At 40.1% G+C, this 14,954-nt stretch overlaps 1 protein-coding gene across 4 annotated transcripts in view; it reads right to left on the reverse strand.

The window, feature by feature from the left end:
• OPHN1 (oligophrenin 1) overlaps positions 1–14,954 on the reverse strand; it is a 386,576-nt gene that overhangs the window by 10,086 nt on the left and 361,536 nt on the right. For all 4 annotated transcript variants that reach the window (XM_032255831.1, XM_032255830.1, XM_032255828.1 and 1 more), the window contains 2 exons: positions 10,272–10,595; positions 748–913 (listed from right to left, as the gene is read on the reverse strand). In XM_032255831.1, the coding sequence (XP_032111722.1) occupies positions 748–913; positions 10,272–10,595 (490 nt within the window). The remainder of the gene's footprint in view (positions 1–747; positions 914–10,271; positions 10,596–14,954) is intronic.

Consider the following 14,954-nt stretch of genomic DNA (forward strand, 5'->3'; position numbering starts at 1 on the left):
TGTAAATAAACTTAGCTAATTAGTCAAAGCTCTAGAGGCTTTGTTCTTCTTTTTCTCCAATTTTACAATTATGGAAAACAAGAAACACAAGAAAAAGGAAGACCAGGAGGCAGAATACTGAGAGCAGTCCCAATCAATAGAGGACAGGCAAGCGCGTTGTGGCCAAGCAAAGCTGGTTCCTGAGCACGGCTGTGGTCCCACCCTGCTGTCTGCTCCTTCCCTGGTTCCTTAGCTTAACGCCCAGCCTCGGGAAGGCCTGTTGGGCATCAGCTCAGCTCCTAACCTGTAAGAGGCACTCTGGAGAACCAAAGTCATTTTGAACAAAAAATTTTAAATCATACCCTTTGCTTAAAATAAAAGCCTCAAGCATGAGTACAATGAATGAATCTGTTCATTAAATTACTTTTAAAACCAGTAGGAACAACAAAAAAAATTTTTTAAGTGTCCTGAGTCAAGGAAGCTAAAATCAGAAGGTAATCACATCACCATAGAGAGATAAAGGAAGCTAAGAAAAATGGGTCTCCTAGCAGGTACTAAGAATCAAAGTTTTCAGCTCTAGAGAAATCCCTCAGCTTTGAGCATTGAGTGGAATACTCCACACAGGGCTGGCCTATGTATTTCCCTAAACTACAAAGTGAAGGATGCCCCAGGGTTGTACACTGTATACCATTAATATGGTGATCCTGAAAGCATTCCTAGTGGCCTAGGACAGGCCTTCAGTCAAGTTTGAGGTACAACCCTACTTACACAGATGATGTGATTTCCCCTGCATTGCCAGCCACAATATCTGGTTTGGGTTCTGGCTTCTGGGGAGTAGCTGCCCGGCAGGGAGGATCTGGGGGCCTCACTGGGGGGCGGATGATGGTCGGCTTTTCTCCCGGAGGCCGCACTTTGCTGCAACTGTCACCATCCCCTGGAAGAGAAAATGATACCAGGAACTTGGATGGTTAGCCAAACAGAACACCACTCATGAGCGGGCAACCAATATGAGAGTTACCTGGGCCACTTTCCTTGGCCTCCATTTCTTCTTGGTGACTAACAACTCTTGCTTTTTTATTGTAATTTTTCTGGCAGCTGTCCCTTCAGAAAGTCTACATTTGAACCCCAGCACTAGAGCTTCAGATACCTTGGCTGTGTCATATCAATTCCCTAAGTCTCAGTTTCCCCAGCTATATAAAAAAGATCAACAATATATTATCTTACAGAGGTATGAGAGCATTAAATCAGGTACTAATACGTTTAGTGCAGGGCCAGGTACATAGTAGGTGCTTACTAAATGTCTGAGGATGATGAATGAATTTGAATTGCTTAAATTCATCGTCACTGAAATCCAGGTCCTTTTCACTTAGGCTTTGACTGTAACAGTTGTCTTCTAACTCACCTTCCTGCCTCTGTGTCTTTAGTTTCCTTGTCAGTTAGTACAAAATAAATATAAATACTTTTTAAATAAGATGGTTCTCGTAGGACTATAGTGAAACAGGTAAACTCACACATTGCTGGTGGCAATGTGAACTGGGCTTATTTTATCTAGAGGGCATCAAGTAATCTGGAACAACGTGGATAAAATATAAAATCATACATATGAGACAGTTCATACTTGTTGATCTAGTAATTCTGCTTTGGGGAACAGGCCCAAATGGAATAATCCAAAAGGCAAAAAAAAAAATAAAAAATAAAAAAACCTTAGGAAAAAGAAATTGGCACAAAAACATGCATCTAATCAGAAAAAAATCAGACCTAACCACAAAGGCTAAGCAAACAATTCAATTCATACAAGCATTTAACCAATACATATTATGTGTGAACTGCCAAAAATTTAGACCAGGTCAAAACAAAAACAGGCATACAAAATAATACCAAGTGAAAAAAAAGTTCACAAAAAGTGCTCATGGCCTAATGAAGACTATACTGAAATAGACATGTATGCAACTATGCAAAGGTATTAGTAGATCTTGATATTAATCCATTTATTTCTACAAAAATATTTACAGTAAATGTAAAGACATATTAAATTGAATTCATATAACACAATTATAAAATTTAAGTATTTTTACACTGGTTTTCTGCTCTTTAAAGATTTTCCCAACAGCTCTAAAATGTGGAAGACAAAAGTTTAAACTCCTTCACAGAAAATCAAGGCCCTCTATGAGCTGGTCCCATATTATTGTCCCAAGCACTAACCCTGGACTTTAACTATCAATTCTACTGTAGTCAAACTGGTCTGCCTACTGCCCCATTAAGGCAAACCCTTGACTCTTTCTTCTAAGTGAGACAGAGTCTAGAGTTGTGTAGACCTGGCTTTGGGAGCTTGTTCTGCTACTTCGAAGCTGTGGGACCCTAGACAGGTACTTCACCTCTATGACTATAAACTTCCTCATCTGGGAAATGAGTATGAAAACCACTCCTCACAAGGTGATTTTAAGGACTCAGTTAGATGGCCTCTAGACAATACCTTGCATACAGCAGAGGTAAGTAACTGTCAGACTCTGTCCTGCTTCTTGCCCTATATGTGTCTTATGTCTCGTGTATATTATAACCATTCCTCAAGACCCAGCTAAAATCTCAACCCTCTGAACACCCTAGTAGGTATATGTAATTTACATACATGTATATGTTCATGAAGTTCTTATATATTACCATGCACATTTTTAAAAAAATTCTTCCATCTAGCCATTCTGGTGAGCAAGATATATGTGTAAAGAAATAATGATAATACAGTGTGATCAGTGTTCTAATTAAGGAAGAGACAAAACACTATTCGTGTACACACATATAAATCACCTCTCCATTTAGTCTGTGTCTTACATTCTGGACATGTCATTCCCCTTAACACCAGGCTGGGTATACAGAATCATAGCAGAAAAAAAATAACCAAAATGATCATAATAATACAATTGTCCTTATGTACTTTATACGATTCAAAACACTCTCCCAGATGATAACCACTTAATGTTTATAATAAGCTTGAGAGAGATGAATAAATAGGTCTTTTTATCCCCATTTTATAGAGAAGGAAGCTGAGGTTCACAAAAGTGAACTGATTCACCCACAGCCAGAGGTTGGATACATGGTAGAGTGAGGACTGAAACCCATACCTCCTGTTTCCACATCCACTGCCTTTCTCAGTTGTTGGCTGTTTTGTTATCATTAGTAATATAAAATTAGAAATAATAATAATAATGGTAATACAATAGTACTGGCAAAAAGTTTTTTAGCTAACCTTTATTGAACAGCTGTTCTGTTCCAGGTACTGTGACACTGTACTCAGTGCTTTATGTACATTTTTCTCATTCAACATTGGCCATAATCTTGCCAGGTAGAAAGTATTATCTCCATTCTACAGTTGAGAAAACAGAAACTCGGAGATGAGAAGTAACCTCATAGTTGATCAGTCCATCTGATTTCTGAAACCTATGTAGTCCCAACCACCACTGTTTTTCAACCCCAGTGAAACATTAGAAATATGCAAGGAGCTTGAAAATTGTAAAGTACCTGGACCCCACCCTCATCCATCCTAGTTTAATTGATTAGGATGGACCCCGAGCATGGGTATTTTTAAAAGCTCCCCAAGTGATGCTATGTGCAGCCAAGATTGAGGACCACTAGGCCATATGATGTTGCTTCCTCACTACAGCCTACAGGGTACAAGAGCTGAGAGTGCTGTCCCATTTCCACTGGTTACTGCTGGGGGGCAGAGTTGGCAGGAGAGAAAGGTGGGAATTGTAAAGAAATGATATGTTGGACTGTCTGAGCCAGAAAACATGTCTACCTGAACCCATGCCCATTCCAGAGCTATCAATTTCCTTGATGAGTGAACCAGATGACATCCCTAATATATGAAGCCCATTCATTCCCAAGTGATAGCCACATCCTAATGAACATGAACCTAAAGCCTTGGAAAACAAACATCATTAACCTTGTGTCCTCTCCGGCCCTTTGTTGCTACCTCCAAATGATTATTCATTACAAGTTAAGCTTTGAGGTAGCAGCAAAGGATTTTCTTGGATGAAGACCTAAATGTTGTTCTCTCTTGCCTCTAATTTGTCTCAGTCACATTTAAGCCACAATGTCAAACTGATGAGGTAGAAAGGGTAGAGTCATATAACTAGTAGTCAAGAAACCTGGATTCTATGCTTAATACTACAACTTACTTTCTCTGTGACCTTCAGCAGATCATTTCCTTACCAGTATAACATGGGGATTGGACTGTTTTCCAGATGAATGAGTCACTGATCTAAGCCTATAAACCTGTATCTCTCCCTGCTGACTTTTATAGGCTGCTTTTGATGTACTCTACATGTACTTAACCTGCTGTAAACAAATTAATCCCTCTGTCTCCATCTCTGAAACCTAAATTGAAAGGTATTCAATATGGGGGTTTTGTGAGGGCTTTTGTGCCCAACCTTACACTCTCACCAAAAAAAATGGCACAGAAACGACCCCTGCCCTCTAAAAACTCAAAACTGAGTTGTGGAGAGAAGTCATACTCATGGGAAATAAGTGTGAATACTATAAATTGACATCCACTTAGAGGGCCAATCTTGGGTGCCAAAATAAGTGAATCAAGGGAGAGCTAACTGGGGTAGGATTGTCAGAAGGTTTCATGAACAGAATAAGACTTGAGCTAGATCTTGAGGTTAGTTCGCCTCTTCCTGGGTGTTTGGCATGGTAGGGACAGGTTGTGGGTTGAAAATATAACTCTGAATTCTTTTATGCTATCTACATTTTAGGCTTGAGGCTCCTCAAAGGGCCTCAAACACAGAAGAGTAGACATCCCGATCTTCCATGCCTGCCATTTCCTCAGAGGTTGTTACCTAGTAATACTACCACTTAAGCTTCTATTATTTTACCAGATTCTTTGAATACCTAATCTAATTTAAACTGTGGAAAATCCTTGCCTTCAATGGTGGTATTGTCTCCATTTACAGTTGAGAAAATTGGCTCAAAGAAGTAAAGCTGACCTAACCAAGATCAAGTAGCTAATAATAGTCTCCAATGAAAGTGAAACAACTGCTATTATTTATTGAGTACTCTTGATGTGCCAGGCATGTAGATGTCTCTTTGTTGTTATAGCAATCCTATGGGCACAAATGTTATCCTCATTATAGTGAGAAAACTAAGGTTCAGAGAGGTTGTAACCTGCCCAAGGTCTCACAGCTAGGAAGAGGCAGAGCCAGGATTCAAACAGACATCTGGAATATTCTGGAGCCTGAGCTTTTAACTACTAAGTCTTTTGAGTCTATGGTCTTTCCACCAAGCTCTACTTCCTTTTAATTTCTTTTCAACCTTGGTCCACAACCTGGCTTTTACTACAAACTTGATCTCCCTCTCGAGCCCAATCTGTTCCCTCTCTCTCTAATCTCTGTCAAATGACGATAACCAAAGAATCAACATGTACAGATTTCTTGGGACCTGATGGCCACCAGTATTCAACCTTAGCAACTTTCTTCCACCTTTCCTTATACTCATCTTTACCCAACCTGAAGGCACAGAGTAGGAGGAGGTTGTTTCCTTTTGTAGATTCCCCCAGTCTCCCAGAATTATCTCCTTTTTGCTATGACACTCTTCCACGCGCACCCTAAAGCCCTCCTGCTTCCTTAGCCATTATTTATCCTTGTAAAACAATTTGGAGTTAGGCTCCAAGAAAAGGAGAGAATAAAAACCAAACAGTAGATCATTAAAGCATAAGTCCAAACAAGAAAATGTGGATAATTGCCAGTAACACCCATTACTGTGAGAGCAAGTCTGTTCCTAATACTTTTAGAGCAGATGCAAATGCCACTCATAGCATTAGTCACCTCAGTGGAGAACTGATGGCTCTGTGACCAAGCAAGGCCTTACAAGCCCAAAAGCATGCAACCAATCTTTCCTCTCCAGCCAAGACAGAGGAAATGAGCTAAGAAGGGCCCCTCAACCCATATGTCATAAAGTCCCAGTCCATGGTGTGCTCTTCACTTTTATCTCAACACCTCAGGTAGAATGAAGGTCTCCTTGCTCCATGCTCCTACTAGAATTTTTTCTCGCCCCTTCTAGAATATGGTTCACATTGGGCTGGGACTGATTGTTTGCATGCCAGTGTCACCACAAACCTTTGGAAGACAGGGACAATGGCTTTTCATCTTTGTCTTTCCCTTTGCATAGGATTATGCCTGATTAAATAAACAAATGCATGTCAAGTAGATGGGCTACAGCCCTCCTCCCTCTTCATTCCCCAAAGGAAAGTCCTAAATCCCTTTGTGGAAGCTACATGCCTGCCTTTTGCAAAGCCAGGACACTTAAGAGGCAGTAAACTCAAATGAAGGTAGAAAAAAAATCGGCTTGTATAATTTTGTACCCCCCAAAAGTAAGTGGTCCTTAGAGAAACAGAAAGGAGAAGGCGGCCAAAGCAGCTGAAGAAATATGGTATAAAGAAAGAGTTCCAATCTTGAATCCAAGAAGCTGAGGTCAAGCCCCACGTCTGCACCATACAACCTACATAACGCTGAGCAAGTCGTTTTGTGTCTGTGAGTCTCTGTTTCTCCATCTATAAAAAGGGGAGGGTAAATCCTACCTCACAAGGCCTATCACAATGATTAGATGAAAGAGAAGAAGTAAAATTATCAAGCTCATGTCTGGAATAGAAAAGGACCCTTGATAAAATTCCATCAGCAAACAATACTGATTCTTATTTTAAAGTTGACTATCATGAAAAAAAAGCAATTTAACATGTACCATGCTTTCATTATTTTTAATTGCTGAGAAAAATGTGAAGAATGTTAATGCCACTCAACGGCAGGCAAAGTCTTAAACAACAGAGCTGAAATGGGATGACAACTGCAAGGTCCAGAGTGGGCTGGCTGAGGTGACAGTTTCCTCCCTCTGATACCGCCATTCAGGTTACTGGCTAGTACCAGGAGTAAACAACCATCAATTATAGCACAGGGTCAGAGCTGTGTTCAGCTTTTGCTTAATTGATAACTGTTCAGATGCCGGGGAATCTACTAGAAGCAGCCAGAATGAGGAAGGGAGCAAGGAGGAAGAAAGAAGTGAGTAGATAGTGTAGGTAAGGTTCAAAGAGGCAACTATATCAGAGATTTGGCGGGTTCTCCACCTAGGCCCAAACCATCTCAGTTCTGCTTTCTGTAGCCAAAGCTGGAAGCACAGGGCTTTGAAAAAAAGCTGCATCATGCCAGCCTGTTGCTAACTGATTGAAAGCAGAAAATGAAGACAGGCTAAGCTGAGGCCCAGATTTAGATAGGCTGATACTGAAACAAGTCAGATCAGAACTTACATTAACTGAGACCATTAGATCAGAGTAGCTGCCGCCAGCAGCCCAGGGCAGGACTGTGAAGGAAGGGGAAGAGGAGAATGCCACTGGGATTGAACTTTCCAGGAGGGAGGGAAGGAGGGCTGAGTTATTGTGTGCACTGAACTGATAGGATCTTGCCAATCTCAAGGCTTGGCAATAGACAAGACAAATTTTACTGTGATGAGTAAAAATTGAGTTACCCAACCTTCTATCCAGATAGATAGGAAGGTCACTACATGACTTACGAACGGAAGCAGAGGTCTACATTAAAGTTTGCCATTTCTTGGCTATGTCCCAGAAAAGCCAAATCACAGTGAGAAGAGGGAGAGGGGAGGGAAATAAATGTCCTATTTTGAATGCTGATGATGCACCAGATATTTTGTTATTCCTTTTAATCCTAGCAATAATAATTCTATCAGGTAAACTGTTTTCCCATTTTACAGACCTGGAAACCAAGGTGCAAACAGCTTAAATATATTAACTGTGATCACATGAGTGATCACATCAGCACCAGTGAATCAAACCAGAGCATTCAGAGTCAATTACTTGTGGCAATTGTACTGGACTTGTAAAAATTGTACTGGACCCCCACTCTCACATCCCCACATTAAATAGCTTTTCCTAAATTGTGCTCTGAGACAATGCCATTGGTCCAGACTGAGGCTGTTACCTGAAATAATCCATGGAGGAAAATTTTCCCTGGCCTCAAAAGCAGAAAAGTTATGGTTTACCTGAACAATTGGCTTGTTTTTACCTTAGGAATTTAGTTATATAACCATTGTGGCTGCTCCCTTTTTGTTTTCTCTAGAAAGTTTGGAACCAAATCTATGACACTGCTCCATTAAGTGTTTAAGGATACATGGCAAATTTTTTATATACTAACTCCATTCCCACCACTTCCTTGCTGTCCTACCTTCCCCCAACCTCCTGACCCCCATTCTGGGCCTCATGTGTTTTTTATCAGTACTCTAGAATCTAAGGTAAAGGCCAGCAAACTTTTTCTGTAAAATGTCAGTTAATATTTTGGGCTGTGCAGGCTGTAAAGTCTTTGTTGCTACTACTCAATTGCATCATTGTGGCATGAAAGCAGCCATAGACAATATGTAAATGAAGGGGTACATTTATGTTTATGGACAAAGTTTGAATTTCACATTTTTATGTCATGAAATATTATTCCTTTTTAATTCCAAACATTAATAAATGTAAAAAAGAATTCTTAGCTTACAAGCTACATAAAAAGAGGCAGTGCAGTGGACCCAATATGGTCCACAGGCCATAGTTTGTCCTGTTCTCAGCTAAACCTCAAGAGAACAGGGACCTCATAAGTCTTATTTATTCCTATGTCCTCAGCACATAGAACGGGGCCAGGTACATGGTAAGTACTCAATAAATATTTATCAAATAAATTATTCTTAACCATTTTTTAAGGTTTTACATTTTGCCATATTGTGAAATTCCTTAAAGCTACAAAGTAAAAGAGCTAGGAGTTAGATCCAAGCCTTTCTGATACTCAAATCCTTATTTTGTCCATTATTCCTTACTGTCTTCACAGAATTATGTCCCCTAAAACCCCCTATGGATTAGCTCCAATCTCTCAACATGAGTCTCTAAATGTAATAGTTAATTAAATTTTCTGAAATCAGCCACACCTTGAACTTGTAATAATTTCAAAAGTCCAGAGTTTTGCACAAGTTGTGCCCCTTTGTCCCTATTTCTCCCAAACTGGAAAGTGAGAATAAGAAAACAAGTGTTCACAGATTCAAAGCTTCTTATAGAAAGGTACAGTGATTGTTCTGCCTCAGTGGAAAAGACACAGACTTTGGTGCCTATGAGACATGCTAAGATTTAGATCCCAGCTCTGCCAGTTACTAGCTGTGAATCTTTGGCAAGTCACTTATCTACAGCAGCCTCCATTTCCTAATTTAAAAACAAAAACCAAAAAAGAAGAATAATATCTTCTTGGCCAGGTGAGGTGTCTCATGCCTGTGATCCCAGCACTTTGGAGGCCAAGGCAAGTGGATCACCTGAAGTCAGGAGTTTGAGACTAGCCTGGCTAACATGGCAAAACCCTGTCTCTACTAAAAATACAAAAAATAGCTGGGCATGATAGCGAGTGCCTATAGTCCCAGCTACTCGGGAGGCTGAGGCAGGGGAATTGCCTGAACCCAGGAGGCAGAGGTTGCGGTGAGCCGAGATTGCGCCATTGCACTCCAGCCTGGGTAACAAGAGCGAAACTCTGACTCAAAAAAAAAAAAATTAAGAATAATACATTCTTCACAGTGGGATTCTGAGAATAAGAAATAGTATATCATTTCGTAGGCAGGTGTTGAACAATGAGAACACATGGACTCAGGGAGAGGAGCATCACACACTGGGGGCAGTTGGGGGAGGGCTAGGGGAGGGACAGCAGGGGGTGGGGAGGGATAACATGGGAAGAAATGTCAGATATAGTCAAAGGGGGAATAGAGGCAGCAAACCACCTGATTATGTATGCACCTATGCAACAACCCTGCATGACCTGCACATGTACCCCAGAACCTAAAGTAAAATTAAAAATATATATAATGAAATATAACTTCTTGCTATGTTCTAAAAAAAAAAAAAAAGACATAGTATACCAGCAATTAGTACAGTGCCAGGCACATAGCACTTGGGATATAGAGGTAAACAAAACAGGTAAAAAATCCCTGCTCTCATAGACCTTACATTCTAGTGATTATTGTGACTGATTATTGTAATCCTGCCCACGGTTCCAGTATTAGTGGTAGTAAACTGGAACAGATTTCCACTTAAATATATCTCCGAACTCAGAAGGATCTGGAGGAAGGCAGCAGATCACACTGCCACGTGTGTACCTATGCAACAATCTTGCATGTTCTTCACATGTACCCCAAAACCTAAAATGCAATAAAATAAATAAATGGGGAAAAAAAAAAAGCAGCTAGGTTCAACTCTGGCTCCCATGGGATTCCCAAGCACTTACCCTCCTTGTAGTGGGCCAGGGGCCGGGGAGCTGGTCTCTTTATGTGGAAAGAGGGGGTCTTGGTGGGCCCAGAGCCTGGCATGGGTCCATTGGTGGCCTTTGGGGTAGTCTTGGTCCCGCCATCCTGTAGCCTAGACACCAACTTCCCCACATCCACCTCTGGACAGGGCTCCAACTTGCCATCCGAAATAGGCCTGCTTGGGGACTTCCTCCCAGGATCAGTTTCCCCACTCCTCTGAATAGGTAGTTTGGGGTGTTGTGGTGGCTTGAGGGGTTCTATGCTGCTGGTGATCATACCATTTGGTGTTTGACGTTGGATTTCATCTGAGAAAAGTTGGTGCAAAGAGGGAAGATTAATGATAATCTTTAAAACCTTTTCATTTTGATACATGCATACATACTTAATTTTGAAAATTTGTAGACATTTTCAAAGTAGTTGTATCACTGTGGCACAAACCAACTATCTCCCACAAAATTATTCTCTACCCTTTCCAGTTCATGTAAAGCCACAGATCCAATCCAAATAGGGAATTCAAGATCTGAGTATGATTTTTATCACCACAATTCAATAAGCCACAATAAACCAATAGGTTTTATTAAAGGAATATGCCATTCAAAAAGAGACTTAAAGTCCCCAATCAATGGCATATTGTATACTGTGCAAATGAAGACATCTTCAGTTAATTCTTAACCATTTCTCTGAAAAGTATTTTGTTAAGCTCTCTCAAATTTTAAGTTAATCAACATAACATACTTTAACTTCTTTCTCCAAGCCGGAAGGAAACCTCCAACTGTTCTCCCCCAGCTCTTGTGGTCTACAATTTCCTCCGACATTAGTACATGTTTTTCAGTGGTTCTGAGACTTACTTAAAGTTTTTGAGACCCTAATGAGACCCAGAGACCATCTCTCTAGAAAAATTAACCCACGCAAATATGGCAAAAATTTTGAAAACGAATTTTAAGTGATTCACAGAGCCTTCTGAAGCTGATAATAAACCCCAAATTGAGAATACCTGCTGTAAAGAAACTGTCACCTTCCACAGACATAAAAAACTTAGAGTGTAGTGGTTAAGAAGAGAGGTTCTGCCAGTAAATTGAAACCTGAGGTATATATCAACCAATTGCAATACATGGATCTTATTTAGATCCTGATTTTTTAAAAAACAATTAGATAATAGGAGAATGTGGATACTGACTGGATAGCTGATCCTAAGGAATCACTGTTTTGTTTTCTTTTAGGTATGATGATGATATTGTGGTTTTGCATTTAAAAGAGTTCCTTTCTTTTAGAGATATATGCTAAAACATTTACAAATGAAATGACATGATTAATAGGTTGGGGTTAGGGGTATAGATGAAATAAGACTGGGTATGTGTTTTTAAGTGCTGAAATGTGGGGAGTTCAATATGTTTGTTTTCAATTTCTGTTTACATTTAGAATTCTTCATAATAAAATGTTAAAAGAAATGCAGGCCCTGAAGCCAGGTGGCCAGGTCTGAATCTCGGCTTTGCTTCTTACCAGCTGTGAGACCTTGGATAAGTTCCCTATTCTCTCTGTACCTCAAATTTTCTCCTCAGTAAAATGGGAATAATAAAGAATACTGGTCTCATGAGGTTGTGGTAAGGGTCACAGGAGATGGCATACTTAATTCAGCGCCTGGCGCATAACAGACACTCATTAATTGGTGGTTATTATTTAAACTATTATGTGGTGGGTGGGCAGTGAGGCAAGAGTTTCCAAGAGGGAAGTCTTACTGCAAAGACTTTTGCCCCAAGACAGTTTTATTCTCCTTGGGAATCTGCCACTAGTCACTGATGCCACTGCCAAAGGGGCTGGAACCAAGGGGAATTCCCCTGCAGTCTCCCTAATTTCGTCCCAAAGTACACACATAGCCCTTTTTTATTAACCCTAGCGCAAGTGCAATCAGACAGAGGCCATCAAACAAAAAAATTAACCAAAGGCTCACAAATAATGGCATGAACATGAGCACAAGAGTGCCACGTAACTAGAGCCTCTGGCTTCCAGGACATGCCTTGTGACAGAGGCCATCTTTAAACATACAGCACTCTGGAGTAACTCAAGCACATCTATACTCTCCAAAGAATGTGCATGATGACATAAATTATTTCCCTCACGTGCTTTAGCCCAACATCTCAGCTGCATGTTCCTGTCTGAATATTTTCTTCTGGCTGAGAGACTTGATCTCTGCTTTCCCTTAGGGGAGACATCAAGAATTGCCTGTACCCTACAGGCCATAGAGTATTATCACCATCTCAAGAGGGCCAATTTTCATAAAGAGGATCCACATATACAGCCTTAGAGAGTTCGCTATCTTCCACATGGGAAAGTATCTTCTGCTGGCTTGGGAAAATAGGAAATGTAATGATAGAAGCCATGATGACTTTGGAGCTAGGCCTTTCAGCAGGGAAACTATTTCCAGGTTCTGGGGTACGGTGAATAAAAATAATGATAATAGTGACAATTATAGTAATAATGAGAATAATAGTGATAAAGATAACACACACCATTATTTGAGAACCTACACCAAGGCAGGCCCTATTCTAAATGCTTTACCTGGATTATCTCATATAATCCTCAAAACAGCTCTATAAAGTAGTACATGTTTATCAGCCCCATTTTACAGATAAGGAATCTAAGGCACACAGAGTGTCCATGTCACCAAGCTACTAAGTGGCAATGCCACGTTCCAAATCTTGAAGTCTGTTTCCAGAGTCCATACTTTTTCTGAAGACAGATCTCACCTCTGTCAGGTGATGAAAGTTCAGTGCCATCCCCTTCCCCAATCAGACATCCATTTCTATACGAAAACACACAGACGAGCCTCAGGAACTTCAAGGAACTGGCAGTGAATCAGGATCAGACAGGGAGGCCTCATAAATAGGCACAGGGCTAACCCTTAAAGTGGAGGCCTCTCTTCTGTGGGTGGGTAAGAGGTGGGGAGAAGCTTTGAGAGGATACACACTAGTCCACTAATAGAAATAAATCAATTATTATAATACACGTAGATTCATGCAAATAAGTGCTAGGAGTAAGACAGTACTAATACTGACTGGAAGGATTAGAGAGGGTCTTTAGAAAAGAGGCAACTTTTGATCTGGGCCTTGAAGAATTCCAAAAGATGGAGCAAAGTAGAAAGGGCATTCAAACAAAAAACTTGGAGGAGAGAAAGATTATAGTTTGCCTAAGAAAATATAATAAAAAGTTTGGTTTGGATTGAGCATAGGGACCAATTATAGATGAAAAAAGTGTGGGTAGCTGGAGGTGAATCTATTGTTGAAATAGATTGGGGCCTATTCATGAAGGCCATGAATGCCATGCTCAGGAATACCATGCTTATGTCTGATCCTGATTCACTCCCAGTTCTTTGAAGTTCCTGAGGCTCATCTATGTGTTTTCCTATAGAAATAGACAGCTGGTTAGGGAAAGGGGATGGCACTGAATTTTCATCACCCAACAGAGCAATGAACTCTCTCTTCATAAAGAGTATGTACTCTGCCTTTGAGTCACAGAAGACAATGATTTTGGGGAACAAGGGACTGGGGTTGGGGAAAAGTGGCATTATCAAATATGCATTTTTAAACATCCCTTTGGGCTCATTATGAAAAGTAGGTTGGACCAGAAAGACAAGTGGCAGAGAGCCCAGCTAGGGGACTGCTGATGAAAAGGATCCAAACTAGAGCTGCATCAGAAAAGGGAGACAGATTCAAGAGAGGTTAAAGAAGTGTAATAATCAGAGCTTAGTTATAGAGGTGTAATGGAGTCCATGGCGAGGGTGAAAGGAATCACTGACATACTATATACAAATGGAATAACAAATTTCAGAGTAAGATAATGAGATGCTACTGGCAAGTAGGATTGGTTCCTTCTCAGAACAGTGTTCAGACAGGTTACAGGATGTACAATATTATAATAAATAAATAAGCCTTGGGATAAGACAGATGGGTGCAAATTGTTCTGCCATTTAGTAGCTGTGTTAGTTGGGAAACTACTCATCATCTTTGAACTTCCATTGCATTCACTATAAAACAGAGTTCAACATACCTACCTCACATAGGAGTGTTGAACATTAAGTAAAATTATGATTCAGACCCACATAGAATGGCTAGAATAAATAAGACAGACTATACAAAATGTTGGCAAGGATGTGGAGAAACTGGAGCCTTCATTCATTGCTGGTGGAAGAGTAAAATGGTACAGCTGCTTTGGAAAACAGACTGGCAAGTCTTCAAACATTTTAATATAGACAGACCATATAACCTACAATTCCAGTCTTAGGTATATATCCAAGATAATTAAAAACAGACATCCAAACAAAATCCTGTGCATGAATGCTCACAGTAGCATTATTTATAATAACCAAAAAATGAATACAACCCAGGTGACCATCAACTGATCAATGGATAAATAAAATGTGCTACATCTATACAAAGGAATATTATTTGTCCATAAAAAAGAATGAAGTACTGATATATTATATAATGTGAATAAACCTTGACAATATTATGCTAAGAGTAAGAAGCCAACTACAGAAGTCCACATATTCTATGATTACATTTACATGAAATGTTCAGAATAAGCAAATCTGTAGAGGCGAAAAGTAGATCAGTAACTGTCAGAGGTTGGGGGAGGAGTACATTTAAAAGTATGGGGTTTCTGGGATG

This window comes from Sapajus apella, unplaced genomic scaffold, assembly GCF_009761245.1.
Source record: "Sapajus apella isolate SASKATOON/1434 unplaced genomic scaffold, GSC_monkey_1.0 scaffold91, whole genome shotgun sequence".
NCBI lineage: Eukaryota > Metazoa > Chordata > Mammalia > Primates > Cebidae > Sapajus > Sapajus apella.